Raw genomic sequence first — 13782 nt, forward strand, 5'->3', positions numbered from 1 at the left:
ACAAATCACTGTTTAAATGTTTGATGATGTGACAATGCTCTGGTTTAAGGTTTGGTTAAGTTCAGGCACAAAAACGACTTGGGTCCGGTTCAGAGAAAGATCATGGTTTGGGTTTGAATAAGCGCTTCGTTAAGATTATGGGAGCCTCGTCATCATGACGACAATAATAAACATGATTGTGGTCATGCTTTAAAAAACCCAACATGGACGGTCGGTTGGAAACAGGAAACAGCGGTCTCCTGTGTTAAAATCCGACTTCTTGTTGATTCATCCAACCTCTGACTTTCTTCCTCTATAACAATGTCATCGGACTTCCTCTCATTCCCAATAAAATAATTACTACAGCCGCTGGTGGTCTTTGTAATGCGAAAGTAAACATGTAATTTTAGGAGCCTTTGCTGAAGGATAGTCTCAACAAAATCAAAATTTAAGTGCCAATATTCACTGTAATGAAGGAACATGTGAGCCGGCCATGTTTTTTTATTTATTTATTTGTCGACAATGGAGCTCTGTGTCACGGAGGAATAAGATAAATCAAGTTTGACTAACACAGACTTGTTACTAGGATCACTGTTTTATTTTCATGTTGACAGTGAGAAAAACAGAATATCACCAGATTTATCCCTTAAACCGATCTCGTCTTTTCAGCACCATAAATAATGTATTATGACTCTACCACGGAGGATTTAAAAAGGCTATGGGAACTCATGTTTACAGCCTGAGTAACACCTGTCTCATGTGAGACTTGACATTACGAGCTGGTAAATACGGCTGAATTCACGAACAAACACTGACTACATTCATGCGAGATATTTATTTTCCATTGCTGCACTTGAAATGACTTGATTTACATGTTTTGGCACAAGCGTTTTATGAAAATGAAATGACGTTATTCACGTAGTTCGAGTGTGACTAATGACTTTTTTTGTGTGCTAATGTTGATTTAATTTTTTTAATCTGTTTGCAGGCGACGCTCCACAGTAATATATTCACAAGCTGGCAGCAGATTAGGTCATTTTAATGAACTAATTCACTTCATTAAGAAGCGTGTCCCTGAATGAATTATTAATCAGAGTCCCAGGTTGATGACAGTGTCCGAGTTGCTGGGGAATTACAGAGCGAGTTACTCACTCTGAGGGACAGGGATTTGGCATCACTGGACAGACGTGTTCAATAGTTGCGTTTCAGAAAATGACTCATGACAGAAGTGATGCAGGGCGACGCTGAGCTGGGGCTCAAAGGCCACTGTGGGGATAGTCGACGCAAAAACCTCACAGTCTCCGTCTCCTCTCGGACTTAACGTGTTCGGATTTTGTCGTTATCTTGGATGTGCCTCGCTTTTTTTTGTCATTTCATACACAGGTTTTGTAGAAGTTGCTCAGAGATGTGAGAAGTCAAGTTTCCTCTGTGGGAACAGAGAAATAATATTTATAGTCAGTATTTTTCCTGCTGCAGCCAACCAATGTTCTAACTATCTATATTCAATCATTACCTCTCTATATACACACCTTCAACACAGTGAAATCTACATTTTTTGTCATTAGAATTTAGGTCATGTTACTGATGGTTTTGTACTGTTAAACACTTTAACTATGACTTCAGTAAGAAAAGTATGATCTGAATTGGCATATTTCAAACAGTGTCAACAAAAACCGAGAGTTATAAACTACTAAAGGTAGTATTTATGGCAGGGCTGTTGTATTGGGACACACAGGAAACGAGTTTGGAATTTGTATCTAACTGTGTCTTTCTGCCTTTTATTGTACAAAGCTCTCGCCAACGACTAAAAGTCAGTCCCAGATTTACTCTTGTCCGGCGGCCTCTCACTTGCTCACTCTCTCCTCTTCTCTTCTTAGCTTCCTCTGTCATCCTCTTTGGTTTGCAAATAGGTCTTTTGGTTCTGGCGCCCATTCCAGCTGGCCTGGCCTGAAAATGGCTAACAAGCTGAGCTAACAGCAGCTACAGTTGGCAGCAGTTTACTTCACTGTCCATCAGGAAACTAATTTTCTCCATAAAATATGATCCAGTTTCACCAAAATCAGTGAAATAGTTGGTGGTGTGTGAATGCCGTAAAGCGTTACGTACTTCTCGACGATGACCGTAACCGAAGACGTACAATGATTTTAAATCTGGTATTTTGTGGTAGAAAGATTACAAAATGTTGCCTTACGTTACTGAATATCTTACTGCCACCACTTCACTGAGGTGGCTTAAACTGCATTTGACAAAGCTAGTTGCTCAAGTTTGTTGCTCCGAGAATTCGGTTTATTAAATCATTAAACTTGTGCTACTTAATGACTATGAATAAATTAATTTTGTCAGAATAAAAAGGACGATCAGCCTGTTTTTTGAATGCTCAGTTCTTCAGACACATCCTCCATTCATTCAACACTGCCACGTTTCTCCCTCTGGCATGCATGAGTAAGGGAAACCTGTCGTGAGGAAAGGAAACCGTTTGATCATCTCTCTGTCTAACAGAGTCTTGATCATCGGTTGCTCCGTCTGAGAGAAGTCGAGGCGTACTATAAGCAGGTTAATGCCTTTCAAACCCAGTTAAACCTCTAAATGAAGGCAGCACAAAGTTGGAAAGGATGAGAAATGTTTTGACTGACTAAATAAGGTTGAAACAGTGGGGGTGGAGCTGAAGCTGTTGAGATTCCTGCACGTTTCGAAATCATGAGTAATGAAAAACCCTCCCTTCATCACTGATGAGTCGCCACTTTGTCACTGAAGTTTGGACAACCTTGAGAGCTTCCAAATGAATCCACCAGTAAACCGATTAAATGTTTAGATGATTTATTAACTAAATTAATAGATTACCATGAGTTATGGGCAACCTAGAAAATCTGAACTTGATAAAGTGATCTTACAAACAATCATACCCACGTTCCCTTCAGTCAAAGGTAGAGTTTTCAGTTAAGCGGCGTGCATTGAGTGCATTTCATATCTCTTAACACCTTCCAAATACTTTATTTTGATGTTTTTTAAACCTGCATTCATTACATCAGTTCGCCTAATTTGTAATTCCTCAAATTACTCAAATGTCCACTTGAGGCTGGCTCCAGAAGTGAGTCATTTTCCATAAGCCCCCATGTTAAAAAAAAAACTTCACAGCAGAAATAAACATGTTTGCAGCCTGGTACAAAAAACAGTTTTGGTCTCTATAGCTAATTTCCCCATTCATGACTGAGGGTGAATTTTATGTAACTCAAATTCAAATTATATTAAGGCTTAAAGTTGTATATAATTAAATTATTAAGAGCCTGGGTGCCATTACAGGCAGCTTGTTTGGGCAGCAGGCTTCATTCAGACCGACTCACCTAAGCCATTTCCCATCCCTCAATGGGCCTTGATACAAATGCACAAAACTCAACAAGGAAAAAGCAAAACAAGAAACAAGGTCGGCTCTAGAAAGAAACCACTGATTTGTCTCTTTTCTCTGACACCTAAATGTTGAACCACCACTGATAGTATTGAATCTAAAATCTGTGATCAAACAGACTCACCATGCATTTATTGGGTTTTTCTCCAGAGTGGACCCTCATGTGGATGAGCAGCTTGTAGCGAGCGTTGAAGGGTTTGTGGCGTCGCACGCAGCCGGCCCAGAAACAGGAAAACTCTTCGCCTTTGCGCTGGTCGATGTGCACCTTCTCAATGTGCCTCACCAGCTCCTCCTGGCTGCTGTAAGTGGCACTGCAATCGATCCAGTGGCACGGTTGGTCCTGTTGGGCCACCGCCTGGTCCTGTCCTACGGGTCCGTTGAGCCTCGGGAAATGAAGCTGGGTGCTGTCCTGACCGTCGTGGCCTTGGAGGGGCCGGCCCACGTTGAACATCTCCCCCTGCTGGTTGTTGATTTGAAACGGTTCCCTCTTACACGGCGAGAAATCATCTGCAGGCTCTTGTTTGATCGAGTGGTACTCTTCATGTATCTTTCCTTGTTGATGAGACGTCTTGTTGCCCCCGGCTGCATCCGAGAGAGCCAACGAAGAGGCAAAAAATAAAGATGAAGATGAGGAGGAAGAGGAAAGAGAAGACGGTGGAGAGCCAAAAGCAGGAGATGTAGCACAGCTGCTTAGCATGTAAGATAACGGGAGGGATGGCTGGGGGTAACAACTAAACCTCTGGTTGTTATTTTTAGGATCTGTGTGCGCTGTGGTGGCAAAGTCCTCCATAGTCTTTTCTATATGGGATCCAGCTGCCTTACAGCTGAGCAGGGAGGTGAGGTCACGGCCCAGCGAGGTCAGAGACAGGGAAGTCCTTGGAAGACAGCAAACGCCCAGACCACCTGAATGCATCGATGACTGACAGAAGCCACCAGAAGACAGCGGCGCCTGAAGGTCTTCAGCATCCTCGAACACGCTTCCAAATCCAGGAAGAGTCAGCTGGACGTCTGGAGGCCCGAGGTCAGGGGGCCACATCCTGGCCCCTGCTCACTGAGGTCCACCAAGAGATCCCTTCAGTAAAATTGATGATCTTGGAGCAGCTTTAGGAATCCATTGGAGGTAAAAACCATCTACACCATCTTTCAGCTCTCAAATGTGATCAACTTGGATTGATTTTCAGCTGCTGGCATCTTCTCATTTCAACCCAACCGTGCGTAATCTTCTGTCATTTGTTCCGAACTGCTGCTCGGTCAGTCATCTCTCATGCACTGTGGGAGACAGAAACCAAACCCAAATGAGTCATCTTACGAGACAAAAAACACCAATAGGCCTACATATCACACAACAGCTTTGTGTGTTTACCAAGAGCCTTAACTGACGTAAATGAACCAATACTAAATGGTAAAGTACTCTATTACAAACAAAAACCTTGCTGAAGTAGAGTATTATCAACAAAGATAGAAGTACTGGTTACACAGGCACATTTTACATGAATAGATTGTTACTAATTGTTAATATTCATCAATGTGTAAGCAGCTTTTTACCATTGTAGCTGCATTGGATCTGCTGAGTTTAAACAAATTACTACAGTTAGCACAGCGGTTTCTGACCTAGCGGCCGGGACCCTCTAAAGAATCACAAGATAAATCTGAATGGTCCAGATTCATGTACTTTTCTTTTGCCTTGGACAGTGATTTATCTGATTTATCATTTGAGAACTAATCTGAAACATCTGAAATGTGACAAGTTGCCCAAACACAGTTTTTTTGTAAGACAAGCCAAAAAAGTTTGGAAGCTAGTGGTTTAATCTCCAACAATGTTTTCTGTATTTAATTTTAACTTCTAGAGGATAAAACATTGTCGAAGATTAATCTGTAAAGTAACTATGGATGTCAGATCAACGTAGTGGAGTAAAAAGTACATTTTTAAATGAATTATAATCAAGCTGAAATAGAATAAAATGGAAATACTGAAGTAAAAATACCTCATTGCACTTCTATAACTCACAATGGAAAGTAAAAAAAAAAATCCTTCATTTGCATACATTACCCACAATGCAACTTGACCACCAACGGTTGTAGGTGTATTATGTTAGCAGCAGCTATTGTAGCCTCAAGCAGAGGTGACGAGGAGCAGGCTACAGACGTCTGGTGAACTCACTTATTTCCAACTTAACGCCCCCAAAATGTTTTACATTTTTAAACTTTTAGTCATCATCAACTTGACGTAATTTCTTGCATGCAACTCCCCCCGGAGCCATAAAACCAACTTTGTTATCCACATATGCGCCTACAGCTCCTCAAGACCCGTAAACAGACTCATTGAGATTTCCTTTAAGTAAATGTACTTAGCATATTCCACCACTGTCAGCTAAACTCACGCAGGATTTATTTATTGCAGTGTTACAAAGCTATGACTCAGCTGCTGTGACAACCTGCCATGCCATTCGAATGGATTGAAACATAAAACCCAAAATGTGCCCTCATTTCCAACCATCGGCGTTCAATCATTAACAACAAATGGACCAAGGTGACCAGCGGAGAAGGTCCCAGATGAAGTAAAACCAAAACAAACAGTGTGTCCGACCCCCTTGTCAGCAGGCTTCAATCAAACAGCTCTGAATGCGACACTGAAAGCTCGTGTATATTTGGTTTCCTTTGAGCTGCTGTAACAGTCGGTGCTGATTCATTACTGCAGGCATTAAGGCCACCCTTGCAGCAAACAGCCAGGCGTTGTGTGGCAGCCGATTGCCTGGAACCTGGTCCAGATGCTTGTTAACAGAAGAAGAGTAATGGACCACATCTCTCTCTGCAAGCTGGTGATGCAGGCTGGAAAATGGTGGGTCAAACAGAAGTTCCCCCTCCACCCCACAGTCACATATACAGTAGCTCCTCTGTGCAATAGTGCTTGAGTGTTTATTGGAGTGGACTTGATTTCCACTGTTCTCTGCCATCTGCCAGATATTGATGATCTAATTTACATCAGGATCCATGCCACGTGTAATTAGTCATCGGAAAGATTCAATGGGATTTAATGTGGACGGTTATTTTACGAGCCAGAAACAGGCACAGCAAAGATGATGAGTAAGTTCACTTCTGTAGTTATATTAGCTGACGAAGGAGTCACTAAGTGTAGGTTCATGCCCATAGTTTCCTGGTATAGTCTGGTTTACAGTTTTATGATTCTTCCCGTAAATCGCTGGAGTTCCCCCCACTGGAGTCGTGTAGCAGACCAGTCATGGGAACTGTGGTCGACTCTTAATTAGAGAGGTTGCAACGTGTCTGTGTGTCAACAAGTCGAACTTTTAATGATACTCTATATACTATAGAAGAAGTGGTTTGGTATGTTTGAAATATGACGATTGCAACTTAATACCTGTTGGCTTTGAGAGGTCAAACCAATATTAGACCTCTGTGGGATGAAAACAATCAAAGAAAACAAACGTATCTCTAATCGAACAGGTCCTTTTTTTATCACCAAACCAGGACTTAAAACTAAAACTAAACATTCACCCTGCCAACAATCCTGCAGAGTGAAATCCAGCAGCAAATTTAGCAGGGGGATTTTTTTTAGCAGTGTCTGTTCACAAACCACTTTGGTCCGAATCCAGAAAGAAGACTCAGACAGTTAAACTAAGAAAAGTGTCCCACAAAGCCTCAACCGAGCATGCAAACCTTATAAAATAGCAGGCGCATCTCATGTGGTGTCTTTTAAAGACTCACTTGCTGAGGTTAGCTAAACACAGCTGTGGCGTTTCAGGACAAGCAAATGTGTACTTGTCTCAACAATAAGCACTTTGGTTCTTGAATTACAAATGTTTTTGTGCTTTTCGGTCACACTGAAACATGGGAAAAAGATCCTTATTGAAATGAGAGCTGTGGATACACAGACGAATTTCAGTTTTCCTAATCCTGTCCTTCCTAAATGATCCTCGCTGGTGTTACGGAGGCGTCAGCGTGGATCAGCGCTGAACTTCTGTCAGTATGCAGCTATATAAACTTTGTACAGTATCTCAGTTCATCATGTGCACTCCACTTCTCTGGTAAAATTTGTTTTTTTAATCAATCTATTTATTTATTTTTGGGGTTTTATAACTAAAACAAAGTCTGAGAACTCTTTTTGTATATAACAGTGGAAAGTTGGCAAGTTGGTTTCAATTTTAATCAGCTATTGCTGCTTTAAAAATTGCGCTGGTGGATAATTTTATAATAACAATGGATCAAATGAGTGATGTTGTTATCTCATTATACTATTGATATTATGTATGTAATAGGGCCGATGTGGCTTAAAATACCACCAGGAGTGTTTTACCTGCCAGACTTTATTAACTTACTCATATTTGGTCATTTTTTTGCTTCTACATATTTAAATATGCTACATAGTTAAATACTTTTCCTGTTTTTAAGTCGGAAGTGTGCACATGATGTTTTACATTGTTTTATTTTTTCCTGCGACTTCTTGCGACTGCGTTTGCACAAAGAACATGTCACAGTGTAATCCAGCAGTAACTGTGTTGTTTATTACTTTTTTCCAATGCATGTGTTCTTCTAGAGAAGAGTGAATACACCCGATCTCATCTGACCTCAGGAGTTAAGCAGGGTCAGGCCTGGTTAGTTCTTGGATGGGAGGACACCACAGCACAGTGGTACAGTGGTTACAAGCCGCACCCTCTGTGGCTGTGAAGTGAAACCAATACCTAAGTGCCAAAAACTGCAGTTCTTCAAAAGGCCACTTAATGCTGGCTCCAGAAGTGAGTCAGTGTCCATCAGCCCCCATGTTGAAATGTCCAATATAACAGCAGAAATAAACACAGGATGATGGAGCATTATGAATGTTGTGGTCTGTGGTATTTGTCCGTGCTTCATGTACGCTTGTTCCCATACAAATAAACACAAAAGAACTGATTGAATTATCTATTGCCCCGGGTAGACGGTTGTATATATTCCTTGCAGGGAGTTAACTGTCACATCGCTACCAATAATCGCATCACTGAGCCATATGGAATCAGCATCATGTGCATCCTGGCATGTCTGAGGACTGATTTGCAGACCTGATGTTGTCTTTTTACTGCACTTTTACATAAATCTGTGAGATTTTATGAGCTTGAGAAGGAAAATAAGTGCTGTAAATCTTACGTCCTGGATTTAAATAAATGCATGGGGACATTTTCTTGTGGGTAGAAAGACCCACAGGTGCAGTATATATTCGGTTAAGACAATATGTTTGCAAGAGAACAAAATCTCATAAATGTGGATGGCTGACCATTAAAGAAAACATGTGGATTACGTAACTAGTTTCACAAGTGTGACTTGTGTTTTTTTTTTTTATAAAAGGACGTGAGACAGCGGTATCCCAGTAACAGAGAAAAGTTGGCTGCGGGGTGAGAGTTTACACTTCTCTAAATAATCTGTGCCTCCGGGCCTCCGCTTTCAAAATACGTTAATCCTGTGAAACCAGTCCTGTGTGCTGTGACCTACGAGTGCTGATAAATCATAATGTACTCTGTTTTCTGGTCATTAAGCTTTATTTATCCACAGGAAATTGAATGCTCTTGTTTTTTTTTCTACATTCTTACAGTTACGCACATTCACACCTTCGAGATTTACAGAGAGACTCCCGCACAGGTGTAAATTAAAAGTGAGTCGAGACTTATTAAATTCCTCAATATTTCGGGGAAACAAACCAGTAGCCTTGCAGATGCAATGCCACTTCTCAATGCTGCAACCGCTGCTTCCACTGCAAACTGTTTAAAAAGCTCTCTATATCCTCAAAATGTATCTATAAATGTAGCTACTGTACTAATTCCCTGACAATATTTTCTCTCTCTCTCTCATCATCAGATCATAAGTTTGTTTACGAAATCCACAAATAAAATTTCAATCTGGTTTAAGCACAGCTGATATATCGACATGACAAATAAAATCTGTCAATATTAAACTTTAACTTTATTTATTTTCAGAGCACCTTTCATGCAAATGTGCCAAAGTGTCCACCTGAGAGTTTCAATGTTTGTTACACATCTCTTCGGTCACCATTTTAAATAACTTGATATAAATGATAATAAAGAGATAAAACTAAAAGATCTGATTTATTTGATTTCTTTTACATTGCCGTGTGTTTTAATACTGTCTGTTCTGTTTTATATCTGTTGTAATTGACTTGTTCTGAGTGATCAGGACTCCCTCGAAAATTAGATTTTTAATCTCAATGGGACCTGGTTAAATAAAGGTTAAATAAAATAAATGATTATATGTGAATTACAAAAGTCTAAAAACAGATTAAAAATAGCTAAATGTTCCCCACAACACTGTTTCTGGCAGCAGCTGAAAAAAATTAAAATGACTCACTTCAATAGGGTGTGTGTTTCAAAAGATATATTATTTATAAGAATATGAATTATTTATAATCATTATATATGTAGATTTGTTATTTTCTTTTAAGTAAACTATCTAGAATGTTTAGAAATATATCTGAATGTATGTATGGTGTCGATTGCTTTTGATTTGAATAGTAATTCAATTAATGTTTATTATATAATATAATGTAATGTATTTATGTTTAATGTGGACCCAGGAAGATTAGCTGATAGTCATGGGAAAACTCGGTTTCATGACATCTCGCTCTTGTTTTCATTGGACCAATCTAAAATCATCTGCGTGCCACAGTCAGTCGTAGTGACAATGACCACATTGTACCTGTAGCTGTGTCACAGACAGTATTCATCTCCTGATTTATTTACACAGACAGTGTGAAGCCTTTAAACCCTCTATGAAACTGGCTGGCAGGTAGGAAATCGCTGCACATGTTGATCCGCTCACCTCGTTTCCATATTATTCCTCCAGCGATAGACTTTTCAGAAGGCAGAGGGGCAAACGCACGTCCTACTGATATAACACACCTCAAAAGGAAAAGCTGTTTCACAGTCGAGGGAGTAATAAATGCAAAAAAAAAAGAAAAAAAAGAAGACACATCACATCAAACACTTTGCTGAGTTAGGAGCACAGTCCTGCCTGCTGTGGGATGAACAGCTGGATTTTCTGTTCAAACTAAACAAGGTCAATCTAGGTCTGACGATTAAAAGACGTGCAGAAGAGTTTGTCCCTCCAAAAAACACGATGTGCTCGATGACAAATATGCAGCTGAGCAAAATGTTCTGTTCTTGTTCTTGTCTTTTGACCGCTGTAAAGATTTTTACAGCAACACGAGCTGCAAACAGCTTCAGCTGAGAAACTCAAACAAGACGATAGTGAGGTTGAAACATTTATTTGTACTGAGGGAAGAGGCCCAACCTGAGGCTGCTGACCTGACACTGACTGTGCAGAGCTGCACAAAGACACGAGCTGTTGAATCGAGGTGAACGATACTTTTTACCACAAACCTGAACTGAGTACAAAGTAATTCATGACAGTTAAATGATGCAGAGTCAAGCTGCTGTCAGTCATGTAACAAGGAATGACACATTAAGAAGAAAGATACTGTAACAGCAGTGAAATAAAAGACTCTAAGGTGTCGCGCTGCAACCATTAGTCAATTTATTGATAAGTTATCAACTATTACATTAATCACTAACTATTTTGATAATTCATTTGTCATTTTGAGTCACTTCTCAAGGAAATTCTCTGATTTCAGCTTCTCAAATATCAATATTTTCTGGTTTATTTAGTATTTTTGAGTTGTGGACAAAATGAGACAAATGCTCTAGATTTTTATCACATTTTTCATATAATGTGTAGAGTCAGACCCTAATGTGGTTCTTCATGGTGACATTTGTTGGTTTTTTATCAAAACCAGGTCATATTGCTGCAAAGGGTAACTTAAAGAACCAGTAATCATTGTGCCAAAGAACCTTTTATTAATTAATAAAAAGGTTCTTCAAAGCACAAAATGTGCTGCAATTGCAACTTGAACTTTTGCAGTCAGTTCCTCAAAGATCCTTAAACAGCAAAATAAGGGCAAAATAAGGGTATTTAAGAAAAGAAAACATTTTGAAAACAGTTAAATTGGGAAGTGATTCTAGTTCCTCTTTATTCAGCAGATTCAGAAGTTCATAATAAACTGTCCTCCCAAGAAAAATGACACTATCAGTTGTTTCAGCAAACGTCCCAAAAGAAAAAAAAAGTGTTTATGTTCGAGTGATAAAATCCTCTGGCAGCTGAGGAGTTGTGAGTCTTGCCTATCAGGAGCAAAAGGAGGAAATAGTGTGATGTTGTTATAGAGTGATAAAGTCTGTAGGCTGAGGAAATCAGGGTGGTTAACGTTCATTTGAGTCAACTTCCTGTTCTTTTAACCATGACTAAGATCATTCCCAAACCTTGACCACGTTGCTTTTGTGCCTGAGCCGAACCAAACAAAGGCATCCTTACTCCCAGTTCAATCAACAAAAAACAAATTGGTCAGTGGTCCTGTGCTTCGAACTGGGACGCTCTAGGTGTCCTTATAGTGCCAGTTTTGCATGTGCATGGCTCTGCAGTGAAATTAGCAACAATTAAAAGGCAACTTAGCTGTTTCTATGCAATGTCTGGTTAAAATTTCAAAATAAAGCTTGCTGAGCAGTATTTTTGCAAAAAAACTGCAGTTCCTCACACGACCACTAGCTGGCTACAAAGTGAATCAGTCTCCATAAGTCCCCATGTTAAAATGTCCAACTTCACAGCAGAAATAAACATGTTTGCAGCCTGGTACAAAAAAACGTTTTAGTCTCTATAGCTAATTTCATGAGTCTGAATTTCCATATAACTCACCCGTTCAAATTATATCAAGGCTTGAAATTATGCAGGATTAAGAGCGTGGTCACTTTGGCGCAAAGACAGGTGGGTGCCATTACAGATGGCTTGCTTGAGCACCCAAGCATCATTCGGCCCCCCTCAAGTTGGCGGATGATCCACGTCTTTGCCGATTTTTAGAGAGGAGGCAGGACTGCAAAACACAGCAGCGGTCAGAGCCAAGATTCAAAATGGCTCTTTGGAAACATTTGGATGACGTCCGTTCTTTAAACTGTCACAGTTTGGTCAGGTTTTGACGCAAAAACTACTCAGTTTGGGTCAAAATAAGTTCAGAATGTAAGACCGTATTGACTTTTGGTTTCACATGAGACATGAACAGCAGTCTCCTGGGTGTCCACCCACCTCAACCTCCTCCACGTGTGGACTTTCTTGCTCTTTATGCATCGCCTGACCTCAACGGTAAAACATTACACCAGACGGGGAGACCAAAGATGACAGTAGAGAAGTACCTACAGCATCACAACTTGAAGCTCAAGGCTGTTGACCAAGCTGGCATATTTGACGACTTGGGAGTGGACAGACGAGGTGTGTCATGTCCAAACAGGACCATCAGACCACATCAACAAGGCAACATTTACGAATGCACGAAGACTGACTTTAATGTTTAAAAAAGTTTACTGTGAGCACTGCGGCTTCACAGGCTTCATGTTGACCTTGAGTGAAAACAGGCAGAGCTAAACGCGAGGATGGCGAAGGTGCCGAAAAGCCGATGTCCAGATGTACCGGGAGACATTAACGTCACTGATGAGCGACACATGGCTGCAAGTTGCCACCTGGTTTTTGAACATGACGGCTCGGCGTGCCAGTCCGATTCACGCGGCCAAGTCTACTGAGAAAAAGGTGCTGATGACAATTTTTCCAGAAAGACAAACCAAAGCAGAAATCCCTACAGCATCCAAGTGAGTGATCAGCTTAATGAAGAGAGCTGCTGAAGTCAGTGATGAAATGCCAATGCTGCTAAGTCATTTTGAAGCTCTGCTCAAAGAGGAGGCTTGTCCAGGTGACAAAACCACTGATGGCTGTGGAAACACAGCTTGAAAAAGAAGACAGGAATGCAAAAACCACCACAAGACCCCTACAGAGAAGGTGATTACTCTTCCATACCTCGTTATATCGATACTCCAGCTGGAAGAGGCTGAGATGATGCAGACGAGGAAGGCAACTTTTTGCACATAAAATCAGGTGACAGACCTTAAGTTCATCGCATGTGTTAGTAAAACTGTTGCCCGTGGACTTGTCTCAGCATTAGATGATCTTCTGAGCACATGAACCTTCTTCTTAGTGCCTCTTCTCGCACCATGATCATACTGTATTTGTTATTTAGCGTTAACAAAGTCTTGTGCATTGGTTTTGATGTTGATAGCTGTGACTTTCAATTTGTGTCAGATCAGTTTTAAAGAAACAGTGAGTAGAAATTAGTATTTTTGCCCAGCTCCTGTTCTGGCACGACACCAGCTTCTCTCACCATCAGCAAAACTATTTTCCGTTGGTCCAAAACGCCTGTGGTACAAACAAGAACACTCCCCCGGTGCTAACAGCAGCTACAGTTGACAGCTGTTTACTTCACTGTCCGTCAAGAAACTCCAGATCCAGTTTCACCATAATCAGTGAAACAG

At 40.6% G+C, this 13782-nt stretch overlaps 1 protein-coding gene across 1 annotated transcript in view; it reads right to left on the minus strand.

The window, feature by feature from the left end:
• glis1a (GLIS family zinc finger 1a) overlaps window positions 1-13782 on the minus strand; it is a 47320-nt gene that overhangs the window by 22841 nt on the left and 10697 nt on the right. The window contains exon 2 of the mRNA XM_019265866.2: window positions 3507-4651. Within this exon, the coding sequence (XP_019121411.1) occupies window positions 3507-4418 (912 nt within the window). The 5' untranslated portion in view covers window positions 4419-4651. The remainder of the gene's footprint in view (window positions 1-3506; window positions 4652-13782) is intronic.

This window comes from Larimichthys crocea, chromosome II (assembly GCF_000972845.2).
Source record: "Larimichthys crocea isolate SSNF chromosome II, L_crocea_2.0, whole genome shotgun sequence".
NCBI classification, from domain to species: domain Eukaryota; kingdom Metazoa; phylum Chordata; class Actinopteri; family Sciaenidae; genus Larimichthys; species Larimichthys crocea.